At 40.9% G+C, this 18004-nt stretch overlaps 1 protein-coding gene across 8 annotated transcripts in view; it reads right to left on the bottom strand.

Moving 5' to 3' along the window:
• Positions 1–16222, bottom strand: part of kat6b (lysine acetyltransferase 6B) — a 43447-nt gene extending 27225 nt beyond the window's left edge. For 4 of the 8 annotated variants that reach the window (XM_036960510.2, XM_036960512.2, XM_036960514.2 and 1 more), the window contains exons 1-2: positions 14474–14643; positions 12582–13517 (exon numbers count right to left, since the gene is read on the bottom strand). In XM_036960510.2, coding sequence (XP_036816405.2) covers positions 12582–13229 — 648 coding nt within the window. In that variant the 5' untranslated portion in view covers positions 13230–13517; positions 14474–14643. Of the gene's footprint in view, positions 1–12581; positions 13518–14473; positions 14660–15883 lie in introns of those variants that run through there. The other 4 variants (XM_036960511.2, XM_090217347.1, XM_036960513.2 and 1 more) reach the window with 2 other exon arrangements.
• Between the last annotated feature and the right edge of the window lie 1782 nt (positions 16223–18004).

The following is an 18004-nucleotide window of genomic DNA, read 5'->3' as shown; positions in this document are numbered from 1 at the left end:
AACAGAAACTGTATATTGGGATGGGGTCAGCGTGTAGCTGGGGAGAGAAACAGAAACTGTATATTGGGATGGGGTCAGGGCGTAGCTGGGGAGAGAAACAGAAACTGTATATTGGGATGGGGTCAGGGCGTAGCTGGGGAGAGAAACAGAAACTGTATATTGGGATGGGGTCAGGGCGTAGCTGGGGAGAGAAACATAGCAAGTGTTCAAAAACATAAGAGGCATAGTGGACTAGCTATGTATGTACTGTTTGTGATGTAAATATGGGAATAATATCGGTATTCTGGTATGCTTTATGACACAAAAAATGTGCATAACACTCATCTATTCCTGTTTGTCTTGGAGTCTACTGACTGAAGAGCATGCTTTTAGGGGATTATTGAAACAGAGAATATATTCAAACAGATGCAATGATATGCAGATACATGAATAAGTAAACACAAGGCTTAGCCATCAAAGCTCTGTGAATGATGGGAATTAGTGACATAATAGTCCGTCCCCCTGACATGAGTTCTCAACAACTAAAACACAATTAGCTTATTATGAACACTTACTGCCCACAGGAGGTACTCTACCGTAATACATGTGAAAAATTGCCCTTCTTTATCCATTGAATCTGAAAGGGGATGTGATAATCAGTTAAGGGGCTTAATCCACTTGAGAAAGCTTTACACTACAATTAGACAGGATTAGCCAGCATGTAATCAAATTACCTTAATAATGTTAATGAATCATAATAAATGATTCAAATACATTGTATAGTGCCGGGACAATACCAGTATCACAATATTTTTTCCATGGCAAGAAGTGAAACCCAAAGCAGACCTCACTCTTTGGTCCTTTAACCTGCTGTATGTAAAATATTGTGAGCTATAAACATAATGTTTATTTCCAACATTAGGGCTGTTTTCCTGAAGAAGTTAAATTCGCTTTGTGTTTCGTTTCCTTGCCAGGATACTAACGAGTATCGCAATACTGGTACCGTCCCGGCCCTAACATTGAAGTTGCTCTCCCTCTCTCCATGTTTCAGAATCAGCAGTAGAAAGGCTAACAATCACTTAAGGGCTTAAAATGACATACAAAAGTAGTAAAATATCAGCTTTAAGGTTTAAGAGGACCTAGCACTGATCACTTAGATCTGCCTGTCAATAGTTCTAACTACCAGCATGGCTAGTAGGAAGGTAAACATTGTGCCTATACCCATCTGTTCTACAGCCTGCAAAATATTCAAAACACTTTCTTCTGCTCAGTATCAAACACTATGAAATGACTTTCTTATTGAACCCAATGGACTCAACCACCTTGAAAACAGCACCACCACATAACACAGAAACTAACAGCAGACTAGCCCCTGTTTAGTTTGAAGGTAAACGGCCATGTGTAGCTCAGTTGGTATTGCGACACTTGCAACAAGGTCATGGGTTATTTTCCCGCAGGGATCACATAACCTACACATGCTAAAAACACATGCGCTCTCTATGCTGTTAATCACTTTGGATAAAAACATCTGCTACGGGTCATAGGTTATATATTACTATATGGTGTATTCCTACTCAACGAACATTTTCAACACCTTTTTTGTTCAGTAGACTTATGAAACGTTATTCGGTTCAATAATTTCATGACCATCGGGTATGACAATAAATAACAAACCTCATCATCAGTTCACACACAAACGACTCATCAACTGACTGCGGAGGTTTTGGGAAGAAAGGACTCTGGGGAGATGCCCATAATTAGTTTCTACTGAGCCAGAGGCAGGCAGATTATCATCATGACCTCAACACAGCCCGTTTGAACGCAATATCCATCGGCCCTGACGTGACCCCTCCGTGACCGGCAGATGCAATCTGGGTGTTGAGAAGAGTCCGATGTCACGTTATCTTGAGATAAAAATGCCTAGTATGTAGAACAATCATGCCTCTCTGACATATTAGATACTGAATCATGTCCGCTCTATGCATGCCATTTCTAACTTCACCATTACCGAATGTGCCCCAGGTAGATTTTAGGGCTAGCCACAGTCACATTTAAGTTGTTTACATTTTAGTAATTTAGCAGACGCTCTTATCCAGAGCAATTTACAGGAGATATTAGGGATTAAGTGTCTTGCTCAAGGGCACATCAGATTTTTCACCTAGTCAGCTTGGGCTTTTGAAACCAGCGACCTTTCAGTTAGTGGCCCAATACTCTTACCCGCTAGTCTACCTGCTGCCATTTCAAAATACAGGAAGTGGAAAAGTAAAACAGGGATAGGATGCATCTGTGGGATTTGGTCATTGTTATTGGCTGGTGTTATAGCCTATCAATTGAATAATATAATGAGAGAAAGCCATTTACAGATACATCAATGACTCCTCCATTTCCAAAATCTTCCAGGTCAATAGAGTGGCTGTGCAACCGGTGGAATCAGATTGTCTGTCTATGTAAAGACAACCACTTTTGAATGAATGCTACAGAGATGATTCATTTTTGTAAGATAGGCTACACCTCACGTTCAACATCTCTTCAACAGCGTATAATTTACTTGGCAGATGCTTTTATCCAAAGTGACTAAGAGTACAGTACAGGGAGTGCATACATATTTAGTATGAGTATCAATACCGACAAGAATTAAACCCACAACCTTGGCTAGATGCGGCATTACGTCATTGTGATCATTAAATGGGTCACAGAAAGTAGAAACAGGAAGAAGCTCTATCAAACAGGATTTAAAAATAAAAAAAATCTGTCCTTTAAAAACGTCTAAATAGCAGAGCCGTCTGTCTTTAGGCCTACGTACTATCTAGCCTGTTCCTTTTGCACTTGATCACAATATATTCCATCACAAAAACTACAGAATCCACCTAATCTACAAATGAAGATTCATCTTTGTGAAAGGCTCTAGCTGTTTGGAACAACTGTGTTCAAACGACTTCTAAAATCAGCAGAGAAGTCTTTCTCTAGTAGGCTAAAGTATCTAAATAGGCTGCTCTTTTTGTACTTGATCAAACAATCACAAACCTAGGCTACTTTGTATCCCCCAAATAAACATTTAACTGGATGTGAAATCTTCATCTGCAGTGATGCTATAGTAAAATTGTTACTAGCGCCCAGCTTATCATCGTGATAACCATGCAATTTGTCTGTGGGACTAGGGCTGGAACAATTACCTTAGTTATGAAGACTCATGAAAATAAAATAACCGTCATACATTTTTTTGTAATATAATTTTATTACATTTTTTGGGGTGGAACAACTGCTGACTGAAGAGGGGACGGCCAGGCATTCATGCGATTGAGTCCGTTTCTGCGGCAACATGGACTCTTAATGTGATGGAACTTTGTTGCTCCTTACTGAAACAAGCATGTTGTTGTAGCAAACAAGCCTTTGGTTGCGAGGCAACGCCACCACAATGCAGCAGCAGCACACATAGAAATATAATTAATAGAATGGTTCCTCTAACCCTGGCAACTTGACTGGTAAACTCACAAGGGCTTCCTGGTATTGTGATGCAATAATTTCTATAGTAATGTAGAATGTCAATTAAAATTATGTTAAGTGATATGGCTCATGCAATGGACTGCATTTTTTGTAATGTCAGTTGAATCAACAAATAAATGGCACATTGATGGGTACACTTCCGGCTTTGCTCCTATGGGTACACTTGCAATGGCCGCCAGTCCACCAATTATGCCGCCATTGACTTGAATGGGGACTCCCATTCTATTCATTCCATTTCTACGGCAGCACATGCAGTCAGGAGCAGAGGAAGAGAAAATATGTGTTTTGTTTTGCTATTCAAACAGTTATTATGATGACTGCAAACAAATGGCTGGCCAACTATCGTCATCCAAACTTCCATGACCGTCACAGCCATATACATGACCTGCATGAAAAGGGCATTATTCCAATAAGATAGGATTAGCTTTTTATTACATCAAATCGGTAGCCTGAGCATATGAGTAGAAAGGTTCAGGCTGCTGCACAGTCACTATGGAAGATCTAATCTACAGCGCCTGGTTAAATTGTCTTTAAGAGGATTTTTATACTCTCTCCATGGTTAAAAAGTAGTGAGAAACAGATGTCAATGTTGTAAAAAAATACATTAAAAAATGTAAAAGTGTGCTTCATTTATCACCACATCTATCATCCCAAATCAAAATATGTCATTATCTTGACTAATTCTTTACATTTTACGCAAATTTTTCCTATGGATGGGCTGAACGTGTTACTACATTAGAAATTTTCACCACACAAAAAGATGAAATACATCCTTTTTACATCCTCAGATTGGTGATGTTAGTATTAAAAGTTTATATTCATCACGATCTCACAAAATCGATTGCTTAAAACAGATTAATATATTTCGTTTAATACCGGTGTTGTCGTCATATGTGGCAGTCGGTAGTATACTTTTTTTCCCTCTCTCCTCCCATAAATTACTCTGGCCTCAAATTAATTAATGGATTTGAGGCTTAAACTATAATTCAAATGAAAGCCAATCCCTGAAGTAATTTAGAAACCGATGTGAGGTGGTGATTCATTGTAATTATCCAGTCAAAAAGTGTTGTTTCCGTATCGGCTATCGGCCGATATAATGGTCTCACAAAGCTAGAAGTTGACATATGGCAACTACCGGTTATTGTCGATCGACTGGTAAATGTAGTACACCCAAGTTATTGGAGGTTTGTCTTTTAGAAGAGAACGGCACATGTAGCGTCAGCGAATTGTCCCAGTTCCATTGATTTCCATACAATATCGATGTGAGTGAATCATTTGTGCACAATATTGATTACAGTAGAACAAGCTAATCAATTCCAGCTCCGAGTGGACCCTTGGCAAATGTATGTGTGTTTGCAGTTCTTAAAAAGTTCTAATTTAGGAAAATAAAAGTAATCTGAACACAAGACTGACATATGTGTAAAGAGCAATTTTTGTATTCAAAATATTACAACCTACTTCAGCATATTGACAATGAATTTGGACAGTTAAAACCAGTGTTGAGACATTGGGCTGTAAATCAAAACAGGAAACAGCAACAGTATAATTTTCTACTTATAAATTATTTTAACAATTCTTATGTGAATCTACTTCATTAGATAAGAACCACTGAATTAGCCCAGAAAACATGCTGATGTAGTAAGCTATTGATTTTGATGATATTAGTGCAATTGTGAAATGATAAGCGCAGTATATGTGTAGTTGATAAAGTCAAGTTTCACAACTTACACAGTAGTTCAAAAATGTATAAAGCAAAAACCCTATGTGGCTAGCCTAGTCTGGGCTGGCCATTAGATATTTTATGCAGTAGGGAACAGCCTCCGATTGGTGATTAAACAGAGAGAAAAATAAAAACCCTTAAAAGTAGTTCTCATCTGAAAATAAAAGAGAAAGAACACACAGCTAAAGAGGAGAAGATGTTACTGATTGACTAGGGGATACCAAATTAAGTACATTAGAGGAAATTACTGTGCTTTAAAAAGGCACAGTTGTGTTCCATGAGGGGGGTGGGGTTCTATTAGAAGACTTCTGTTCTAGAAGCCAGGCAGAGAGCTGTGCTGAAGAACAGGTTACATAACAGTAAGGGGAGAGAAGAAAAATCCTTGCCTTTGTTGCAGCCAAACTCACTTTAGAATCTAATAAACTTTGACCCAAGACTGCTCTTTTCCAAGACTCATTTCCAATACCGACTAGTTATGCTTTGTTACTCGCTAATGTCAAGGACTAGAAAGAAGTAATCCTTTTGAGTAAACTAAAATAACTTAGGGATGTCACCACCAAATAGCAAAGGAGCTGAGTGTAATTGAAAGACTCCAAACTTATACAGAAAAGTGACAAGACAATTCTTATGAGGATAGATTTCTTGGTAATGACAAGCTTTTTATTACAGGAGGACAGTGTCTTAAAACAGAACTGTTTCACTTTGGTCCGACCGCAAACACAAACTTGTGGCTGTATAGTCAACGGTGTTATTTCCTGATATTCATAATGAAACTGAAGGGTAGATAATGTCTCCAATAGTGAAAATGCCAATATAGAATGGTATACTGTAGGCCTACACAATTTAAAGTGGTAAATTACCAAATTATTAACATAAATTAATCCTTTCCATAACTTGGAGAGAAAACATGTTAACGCAACTTTATACTCCCAAAGCCCTAGACTTTCATTTTGACCTTCTACACAAAAGGGGGGGGAAACTGTTTTATGGCAACAGTAATAGTAACCTTCCAATGCCTTGGCCTTCACTGTAAAGTCCTTTTCATTTGTCAAGTACAAAACTGCTGTCAATACAGTATTGTTCACGTGCAGCATGAGCTAGTGCTGAGTGATGGAGCCACAATCTCTGCAGAGTGAAAAACACATCTCATGCATCATGGTCAAGAGAAAACAATGAAGGCTAAGAGTTTTTAGTGGCCCTATACCAAGCCATACAGTCACATCCCAAAATTATTTTACAGCGTTTCCCTTACATGCATTGGTAGAGGCGCAATGCAGCTGCTAAATAGTGGTCGCCACTTAAAAATAAATGCATACAGTACCAGTCAAAAGTTCGGACACCTACTCATTCAAGGGTTTCTTTATTTTTACTATTTTCTAAATGTAGAATAATATTGAAGTCACAACTATGAAATAGCACATATAGAACCATGTAGTAACCAAAAAATGTTAAACAAATCAAAATATATTTTATATTTGAGACTCTACAAAAGGAGCCACCCTCGGCCTTGATGACAGCTTTACACACTCTTGCCATTCTCTCAAACAGCTTCATGAGGATGTCACCTGGAATGAATTTCAATTAACAGGTGTACCTTGTTAAAAATTAATTTGTGTAATTTTTTTCCGTCTTAATGCGTTTGACCCAATTAGTTGTGTGACAAGGTATTTTTTATTCTACCTTTATTTAACCAGGTAGGCAAGTTGAGAACAAGTTCTCATTTGCAACTGCGACCTGGCCAAGATAAAGCATAGTAATTCGACATACAGAGTTACACATGGAATAAATAAAACAGTCAATAATACAGTAGAACAAAAGAAAACAAAAAGTCTATATACAGTGAGTGCAAATGAGGTAAGATAAGGGAGTTCAGGCAATAAATAGACCATGATGGCGAAGTAATTACAATATAGCAATTAAACACTGGAATGGTAGGTGTGCAGAAGATGAATGTGCAAGTAGAGATACTGGGGTGCAAAGGAGCAAGATAAATAAATACTGTATGGGGATGAGGTAGGTAGATAGCCCATCTGTATAGGTGCAGTGATCTGTGAGCTGCTCTGACAGCTGGTGCTTAAAGCTAGTGAGGGACACATGAGTCTCCAGCTTCAAAGATTTTTGCAGTTCGTTCCAGTCATTGGCAGCAGAGAACTGGAAGGAAAGACGACCAAAGGAGGAATTGGCTTTGGGGGTGACCAGTGAGATATACCTGCTGGAGCGCGTGCTGCTATGGTGACCAGTGAGCTGAGATAAGGTGGGGCTTTACCTAGCAGAGACATGTAGATAACCTGTGGCCAGCGGGTTTGGCGACGAGTATGAAACGAGGGCCAACCAATGAGAGCGTACAGGTCGCAATGGTGGGTAGTGTATGGGGCTTCGGTGACGAAACGGATGGCACTGTGATAGACTGCATCCAGTTTGTTGAGTAGAGTATTGGAGGCTATTTTATAGATGACATCGCCGAAGTCGATGGTCAGTTTTACAAGGGTATGTTTGGCAGCATGAGTGAACAATGCTTTGTTGCGATATTGGAAGCCAATTCTAGATGTCATTTTTTATTGGAGATGTTTAATGTGAGTCTGGAAGGAGAGTTTACAGTCTAACCAGAAACCTAGGTATTTGTAGTTGTCCACGTATTCTAAGTCAGAGCCGTCCAGAGTAGTGATGCTTGCGTTTAAGAGCAGTTGGAGGCCACTGAAGGAGAGTTGTATGGCATTGAAGCTCATCTGGAGGTTAGCTAACACAGTGTCCCAAGAGGGGCCAGAGTATACAGAATGGTGTCGTCTGCGTAGAGGTGTACCAGAGAATCCCCAGCAGCAAGAGCAGCATCATTGATGTATACAGAGAAGAGGAGTCGGCCCGAGGATTGAAGGTAGGGGTGGTACACAGAAGATAGCCCTATTTGGTAAAAGACCATGTCCATATGGCAAGAACAGCTCAAATAAGCAAAGAGAAACGACAGTCCATCATTACTTTAAAACATGAAGGTCAGTTAATCTGTAAAATTTGAAGAACTTTTAAAGTTTCTTCAAGTGCAGTAGCATAAACCATCAAGCGCCATGCTGAAACTGGCTCTCATGAGGACCACCCAGGAAAGGATGACAGTTACCTCTGCTGCAGAGGATAAGTTCATTAGAGTTAACTGCATCTCAGATTGCAGCCCAAATAAATGCTTCAGAGTTCAAGTAACAGACATCACAACATCAACTGATTCACGCAGACCATGAAGGCCAGCGTGAATCAGGCCTTCATGGTGGAATTGCTGCAAAGAAACCACTACTAAAAGGACACCAATAAAAATAAGAAACTTGCTTGGGACAAGACACACAAGCAATGGACATTAGACCGGTGGAAATCTGTCCTTTTGGTCTGATGAGTCCAATTTTGAGATTCTTGGTTCAAACTGCCGTGTCTTTGTAAAATGCAGAATAAGTGAACGGATGATCTCTGCATATGTGGTTCCCACCATGAAGCATGGAGGTGGCGGCGTGATGGTGCTTTGCTTGTGTCACGGTCAGTAATTTATTTAGAATTCAAGGCACACTTAACCAGCATGGCTACCACAGCATGCTGCAGCGATAAGCCATCCCAGCTTTTATTTTATATGACAGGACAATGACCCAACACACCTCCAGACTTGTGTACGGGCCATTTGACCAAGAAGGAGAGTGATGGAGTGCTGCATCAGATGAACTGATCTCCACAATCACCCGACCTCAACCCAATTGAGATGGTTTGGGATGAGTTGAACCGCAGAGTGAAGGAAAAGCAGCCAACAAGTGCTCAGAAGATGTGGGAACTCCTTCAAGACTGTTGGAAAAGCATTCCAGGTGAAGCTGGTTGAGAGAATGCCAAGAGTGTGTGAAGCTGTAAGTGTGTGAAGCTTTAAACATTTTACTTTGAATCTTCATCCTAGGCTGAGTTCCTGAGCGCTCTGGAGCAGGTTAACATCAAGGATCTCTCTGTACTTCTTTCCCTTTATCCTGACTAGCCTCCCAGTCCCTGCCGCTGAAAAACATCCCCATAGCATGATGCTGCCACAATCATGCTTCACCGTAGTGATGGTGCCAGGTTTCCTCCAGACGTGACGCTTGGCATTCCGGCCAAATAGTTCAATCTTGGTTTCATCACACCAGATAATCTTGTTCCATGGACTGTCATGTGCATTTTAAAGAGTGGCTTCCATCTGACCACTCTACCATAAAGGCATGATTGGTGGAGTGCTGCAGAGATGGTTGTCCTTCTGGAAGGTTCTCCCATCTCCACAGAGGAACTCTGGGGTTCTTGGTCACCTCCCTGACCAATGTCCTCTCCCCCAATTGAGCAGTTGGGCCAGGTGGCCCAGTCTTGTTGGTTCCAAACGTCTTCCATTTAAGAATGATAGAGGCCTCTGTTTTCTTGGGGACCTTCAATGCTGCAGAAATGTTTTGGTACCCTTCCCCAGATCTGTGCCTTGAAACATTCTTGTCTCAGACTTCTACGGACAAATCCTTCGAATGGCTCGGTTTTTGCTCTGACATGCACTGTCACCTGTGGGACCTTATATAGACTCAAATCAAGTTGTAGAAACATCTCAAGGATGATCAATGGAAATAGGAGCTCAATTTCTTTATTTTTTTTGAATTTTTACCCCCTTTTTCTCCCCAATTTCGTGGTATCCAATTGTTGTAGTAGCTACTATCTTGTCTCATCGCTACAACTCCCGTACGGGCTCGGGAGAGACGAAGGTTGAAAGTCATGCGTCCTCCGATACACAACCCAACCAAGCCGCACTGCTTCTTAACACAGCGCACATCCAACCCGGAAGCCAGCCGCACCAACGCGCCGGAGGAAACACCGTGCACCTGGCCACCTTAGCGTACACTGCACCCAGCCCGCCACAGGAGTCACTGATGCGCGATGAGACAAGGCCTCCCTAACCCTACCGACCAAGCCCTCCCTAACCCGGGCGACGCTAGGCCAATTGTGCGTCGCCCTACGGACCTCCCCGTCGCGGCCGGTTACGACAGAGCCTGGGCGCGAACCCAGGGACTCTGATGGCACAGCTGGCGCTGCAGTACAGCGCTCTTAACCACTGCGCCACCCGGGAGGCGCAAGCTCAACTATGTATGTAAATAAGGTGTCTATTTTTTTTATAAATGTGCTAAAAAAAAATCAAAAAACCTGTTTTTGCTTTGTCATTATGGGGTATTGTGTGTAGATTGATGAGGATTATTATTATTTTTTAAATTCATTTTAGAATAAGGCTGTAACGTAACAAAATGTGGAAAAAGGTAAGGGGTCTGAGACTTTCCAAATGCATTGTACATATGCCCCAGGAAGACCTCCCACACCCCCCCATGTAGGAAGACCCCTGCTAGACCCCATTCAGCCTCGCTCCGATAACTGCCACAGCTGCTGAAAAAAAATTCTTATAAAATCAGCTGGTGAAAAAATCTTATATTAATATAATTGCTCAGAGAACAATTTTGGTTAACAAGTAAATCAAAATAATTATTGGCAACCCTAAAGATTCAAATCAAACTAAATTAAATCTGCATTAACATTCTCCTTTTTAAATGTAATTTTATGGAACAGTATTGTGGCCTTCCACAGCTAAAATCCCTTTGTCATCCATCACCATGTGGAATGCCAAAAATGTATGGAACTGGTTGTTGACTTTCAAAAAAGCAGGCAATGCGTAGAAAAAACCCAAATATAGCACTTATAACTATTAGAGCAATTATTACAAATATAAACCACTGGAACAGTGGTAAATGTGCGTGGTAGAGGATTCATTTGTATCTTGTCCCCATTCAGTGAGGAAGATGATTTGGGAGGCAAAGAAAAGTCCAAGGTCCAGTTGGAGAATTACAGAACTTGGTTGCATCTTGGGGTCACCAATTCTCCAAATCTACAATTAAACGTCACCTCCATGCCAATAGGCTATTTGGAAGGGTTGCCATAAAAAAAGCATTTATTGAGAGTAACCAACACATGTAAATGCCTGGAGTTTGTTAAACGGCATTGGCACTTGGACCGGGAACAGGGTGGTATGGTCAGATGTTACAAAAATAGAGGTCTTTGGCCATGTACACCAGCGGTGGGTTTGGCATCAAAAGAAGGATGCATATGCAAAAAAAGAACCTCATTCCTAATGTAAAATAAGGTGGTGGACCTTTGATGTTATGGGGCTGTTTTGCTTGCACTGGGCCTGGGGTCCTTGTTAAGGTCAACGGCATCATCAACCGTACTAGGACATTTTAGCCAAAAACCTGGTTGCATCTGCCCGGAGGCTGAAACTTGGCCGCAATTGGATGTTCCAGCAAGACAATGACCCCAAGCACACATCAAAATATACAAAGAAATGGATAACTGACCACAAAAAAAATAAACATTTTGCAATGGCCCTCTCAGTCTCCGGACTTGAACCCCATTGAAAACCTGTGGTTTCAATTGAGGAGGGCAGTCCATTAGCGCAGGCCAAATTATATATATCAAGGATCTGGAAAGATTCTGCACAAAGGAATGGTCTAAGATCCCTCCCAATGTGTTATCCAATCTCATAAAACATTATAGAAAAAGGCTCAGTGTCATCCTAGCAAGGGGAGGTTGCTGGTGTATTGTAAACAGGGGTGTTGATAATTTTGTCACCTATCATTTTTAGATTTGTATTACTTGTTAAACATATTTGAGCCATTGTATTTGTATAAAATAATTGACCCACAAAATTATAACACACACACAACCCTGTGTTCTCAAAGACAAATAATTTTAAAAGCTACTGTACGTTATTTACTCTCTGTCTATAATAACATAGCCCATCTATTCTGCCAAACAAATGCAAAAATATCCAATTGGTTAAGAAGTATTTCCCTGAGCTGAGGAAATGTAAACAAAGCCTAGTAGTTTTCTCAAGTACACACTGAACTAGTTAGGAGATCTACTGAGTAGCTGTGTTTCCAAGAAGCAATATTATATCACAACAGCTTGATTTAAGCCCACAAGAGCTCTGCTATTCATCACAAAACTGTCAGCTATCATCCAATTGCATTCCTCAAGTGCAACATCATCACCCAGTGCTTGAAGCCGATTAGGCATGATCAGTGAAAGCATCAAGTCCTTAACCAAATGAGACGGAATATTCCAAAAGGAGACATATTGGTCAAACAACAATCTAGTGTTTATTTTGCCGGCTAAAGGAATAATATATGCCATTTAGCAGATGCTTTTTACCAAAGAAAGGGATATATTATCGACATAAGAGATAACCTGAAAAGGATTCAGAGGCTATGAGTAGCATACTGTACCTAGTGAAATAAGCCTTGGAATACACAGTATTATCAGCAGGCTACTATAATCAGAGAAATATACAGAACCTAGTATCAGTATACCGTACCTGGTCGCTCTCATGTGGAAGAAGAGTGACACACTGAAGAGCCAATGGGGAAGCACCTGGACACCTCTGGCTCCTCCCCGCCACTCCACTACCCCCCTGGTTTAACCTGTAGAGTGGGCCGTTCTTCTCCAGCCGGCCGTTGTTGACTGCCCGTTTGGCGGACAGTCGTAACCTCTGCTGAAACCCTGGGTTGTCCAGGACGTGTGATAGATCATCCTGGTTCCTTAGGTACCTCTGGATGTTCTTCAGAGAGGAACCGTGGTTATCATCCAGACCCTCGATGGCCCTCCTCAGAATTTTATTCCAGTCAACGTGGCGAAGTTCACTGGGATTCCATATAGATCCTTTAGACAATGGGACAGAGAGGTTTGCACTAACAGGTTTGAGCGATGTTGTTGATGAAGATACTCCTCTCCCAGGGTGCTCAGGGTCTTTGTACGACACGCTCCCCTTATTGGTGACTTTGAGAATGGAACCATCGTGAACACTTAACTCCAACTGCTCCAGAACGGTCCTCTTGTCCAATCTGTGTAAGGTAGCCACCGCATGACAAATCCGCTCCTCGGAAGGCCTCTGTTTTTGCCTTTTAATTTTCTGTATTGCTTCTAGAATCCACTCCGTATACAGAGGGTTAGCAAGTTCCACCATGGTTAAACAATGAGATTTAGGAAAAAGTGATCCATAGAGAATATCCCTTGTTGTTGTGAAACATTTGATACATCCAACACATCTTGAAGGTCAAAAAGTAATGTTCCACCTCGGCATCAATATATTCCTGCTGTAAATCCTCATCCAAGGTAAATGCTCACATGTAACCTCACAAAATAAGATGAAAGTAGCTAGATAGTAAATTCCTCGAAGGTTGGGACAGTTACCGACCGACCTGGAACACGATTCCTTCGAATGACGTAAGTTCCTTCAAGATCCAAATGATAACTTAAAAAGAAAAAACACAGATAGCCATAAACAGTCAAATAAGATCACAAGCCAAAAATATGCAATACTGTACCCTAACAATAACAGAGCCAGGATTTCTATATATTTGTTTCACCCAGCACCTTTGCTGAGTCTCAAGTACCAGTAGCCCATGGTCACATTAGACAAACAGATTGTTTTGATTACTGGTAGTGAATTGTGAGGGATCGGCCTAGTATACACTTTACACATTGGGCCATGACCAATTTAAGTGTTTTTGGATTAGTAGGCTAGGCTATATTCTGAGACCTCACCATAACATTTACTGAAAAGCAGACCAAGACAACATGAAATGAAGGTCAACAACACTCAAGAGAAACAGATGGATTATAAAGCAGTTCAGACGGATTGAAGATGATTCTAGGTAGGTTAGGGATAGGCTAATGTTACTTAATCCGTAGTCTGAGTCTGATACTATAATCCACCGATTGACCTAACCTCACGCAATAGTTTGTGGTAAAATAATGATCAAGATGAATTTGTCATGACACTGACTACAGTCATAACAACAAGGGAGATTAAATGTCACCTATTAAATATATGTTAAAACACCTATCAAAATTACTTGTGATATGTGTTATTTTTTTGTTGATAGTTAAATGCTTCATTGTAACATCACCAGTTGACCAAACTAGAATACTCAGTGTTTCTAAATCAGCTACAATGTAGAACAAGAAGGGCAATGGAGTTTGACTTCTTGCACGCGAGTTTGACAGCTTGTATGCGTAACGAGTGATAAACAAGGATTTGTTCATTTTAGCAGTCGGCGCGAGCTTGAATGTTAGCCGCACACGATCAATTCATATTGTTGCACTTTTTGACAGCTGCGGAGGGATGGTTACCGGAAATTTAAGACGGCAATTTATGTTCAAACTAACATGAGACGCTTACGAACGAGAAGATAATATGTAACTAACCTTGCTTGTATCAGTTGAGTTGTAGGGAAAAACATTGCTGCCTGCATTAATGACGTGACCTAAACAGTCGCCATTTTGTTACAATGTTGTAGTTTACATAAATCCGACATGACGCTGATTACAATCCAATGGAGTCTCATTAAACCTTACCTACACTAATGTGCCCTCCCTAGCAACTTTAATATTGGCTGTAAAGGCAAGATCCGATTTCTGGTTTGATAAAGTACATGTCAATCATTATATATGAGCTCACTTTAGAAGGGACTGCGTTGGCTGCTTGATCTGTCACTACACTCAATTGAACCGCCTCTTAAGGTGTCTTCTCGTATCATGGATTGATGTTATATTTACCCTAAGCACTTATCGTTTGACTGAATAAGTTGGTGCACTATAGGGACAATATAATATAGCTTTTGTATCTCAATTAGATTGTCATTCATTAACATAAAAGTTACCGCAGGTCAGTGGTTAAATTAAGGATTTCTGGTTAAACTATATCCTGTGTCAAACGACAGCCCACCTTTACTACGACTCCTCCTTGAAACAATTGGTTACACTTCAAAATGATTTGGATCATTTTAGACTTTAATTGGTTGTTTGTTAAATCCATCATTTATTTGCAAAAAGAAACGGCGAAGACTTGACTGCTGATTTAAAGCAGCAAGTTTTAAAAATGTTTGAAGGTGATGGGCTATTATCGTGCTATGGTTGTCCATGCTACCCGACACTTCTTTCCCCACAAACTGGTGTTCTCATTTTATTTTCCAATCTTGTGGAAATTCACTACAGCCTATTCCCAGAAGCACCGACAATTCACTGATTTCAGTTTTCACCAACTCATGTAGGCTACCAAACGTTTACGGGTGGGCTACATCATAATAAATTGGGCACACTATAAATAATCATTCAGGATTTCTTATCCATCAAGCGGTAGAATTTCTCTACATAGCACGAGTGCCTGCATGTGTTAGGCTACAACGATCATCAAGATTCTACCGTGTAAATTATGACAATACTTATTATCTGTATTATCTTGCACTGCATTTCCGACTAGAAAATAAACACATGGGGGGGAGGGGGGGGGGGGGTTCCACATAGCCTACAAACGGAGTAGTTGACCCGGGAAATCGGAGTAGCAGCATCTTCACAGTGCCTCAATAATAAATGTATTGCTACAGTTTCGCGATCCATCCATTTCTCACTCGACTCGCAGGTCCATTCTCGTTTATACATTATTAGTCAGTGATATACAGTCTCCTTGGAATGTAGGCTAGATCGTTTACAAAATGTTCCGACCGACGCTGGGCAAGGAGGCAAAACAAATTACGCAAGTTTTATGCAAGGATGAACATGTAACCAGTGAGAGAAAAAGGCATCGGCTAGCTACCGTAAATATTTGCTGGTAGTTACCTCTTCAAGTTTTCTTTATCGGATACAGTCCTCTTCTTTATTAACACGATGACTGAAACGACGATCGGATATAAATAATCACACTCACAGCGGCACATCCATATGGGGGTTTCCTTGTATTTTTAATCTCTAAACGATTCGCTGAAGGCTCGCGCTGAGACAGAGAGGACCTGATAACAACTAATTGAAAGGTTAATCTACATAGCAGCCTGTGACAAAGTGGTACCTCCCTCCCCCTTCTTCTTCACTGTAGACATCCCTACTTCAGTCAGTGAAGTGGAGCAGACCGTCGCCCCTGTAGAGCAGTAGCGCTTCCCCAATGATCATAGCGGCAAATGTAATGTCACTTTCACTTTCCACATTAAAATGTCCCGGGATGTGCATGGGAAGATTACATTTTTTTGCAACGCGTCTTGATGTCTTTATCCAGGGTTGTATTCTGCGAGTGGTATAATACTTGCACAGCTAGTGTACAAATTGACATTGGCATTAATTGCCGTTATACGGAATAACTTCCTAGATTATGCAGCCAATTGGGCCACCTTGTTTCCAAGCATCTTCTGATCATATAACCAGCTGGATAGGTCTTTTTGCAGAGGGATTGTTAAATTGACCCAATCTTAATATAATGAAGACATCAAGTCCTTGATCATGATCATAACATAAAATCGTTATGAATAATGACACCTACAAAAAATTATATTGATATCATTTTAAAGGAAGACAGACAAGAAGACAAAGAATCATAGTCTATTAAATGGACACCAATAAATCAACAGTATGATTCAATCATATTATGGAAATTATCCATCAACAACCTCAAGATGTTACAGCTGCTGCCTACACTAAATTTGGGTGTGAAATCCGTCCCTGCTCTTTCCTTCAATGCCCACGTTAGTCACGTCTGTAAAACGTCATTCTTTCACCTGAATAACACCTCCCGCATAAGACCCTCTCTCACCACATCTGACGCAGAAAAACTCATCCATGCAATCATTTTATCCGGAATTGATTATCGAAACGAAGTTCTTGGGACCGCAGATTTATTTCATAAACTAGAGCTCAGCTAAAACAGTGCCGCAAGTTTTCTAGCACAAACTAAAAAAAGTATGCGCACATCACCCCGATCCTTGCTGATCTCCATTGACTACATGTTCCTCAAGTAATTTACTGTAAAAATCTCCTCCTCGTTTACAATGCCCTAAATGGCATCGGACCCACCTACCTGTTAGACATTCCCCTATGAACCTCCATGCCCAGGCTCTGCACAATGAGGGGTACATTTTTGTCGTTGCCCCAGACACCTAATTCAACTTGTCAAATAACCATCAAGCTCTCAATGAGTTGAATTAATTATTTATCTAGGCAAGTCAGTGAAGAACAAATTCTTATTTTCAATGATGGCCTAGGAACAGTGGGTTAACTGCCTTGTTCAGGAGCAGAACGACAAATTTGTACCTTGTCAGCTCGGGGATTCGAACTTGCAACCTTTCAATTAACCCAACGCTCTAACCACTAGGCTACCCTGCTGCCCCAAATCAGGTGAATTTGTCTGGGGCTACAACAAAAATGTGTGCTGTTGGGGGTACTAGAGGACTGGAGTTGGGAAACTGATATAGGGTGCCATTTATGCGGCAGGGTAGCCTAGTGGTTAGAGTTATTGGACTAGTAACCGGAAGGTTGCAAGTTCAAATCCCTGAACTGACAAAGTACAAATCTCATTCTGCCCCTGAACAGACAGTTAACCCACTGTCATTGAAAATAAGTATTTGTTCTTAACTGACTTACCTAGTTAAATATAAAGGTAAAAAAATATACAAAATGTGGATGTTGCTGGAGCATGTGCCATCCACACAGTCTGACCATCCCCCCTATCTCTTCTCTCAATCCTTGCCAACTGCCACCCAGCGCTGTTCAGCAACACTGCTGCCCATCTGCGGGGCAAAACACTGGTCTGGTCTGCTCTGGCTACGTCCCCAGTCAGTCAATTCCCATCCCAAATGGCACCCTATTCCCAATGTTGGACACTACTTTTGACCAGGACCCTTTCGTTTTGTTCCAAATGCCACCCTATTTCCTATATAGTGCACTACTTTTGGCCAGGGCCCATAGGATCTCTCC

This window comes from Oncorhynchus mykiss, chromosome 23, assembly GCF_057628025.1.
Source record: "Oncorhynchus mykiss isolate SJ-2025 chromosome 23, ASM5762802v1, whole genome shotgun sequence".
NCBI classification, from domain to species: Eukaryota; Metazoa; Chordata; class Actinopteri; order Salmoniformes; family Salmonidae; genus Oncorhynchus; species Oncorhynchus mykiss.
Note: the sequence above shows the minus strand (reverse complement) of the source record. Positions and strands in the feature narration are given on the sequence as shown.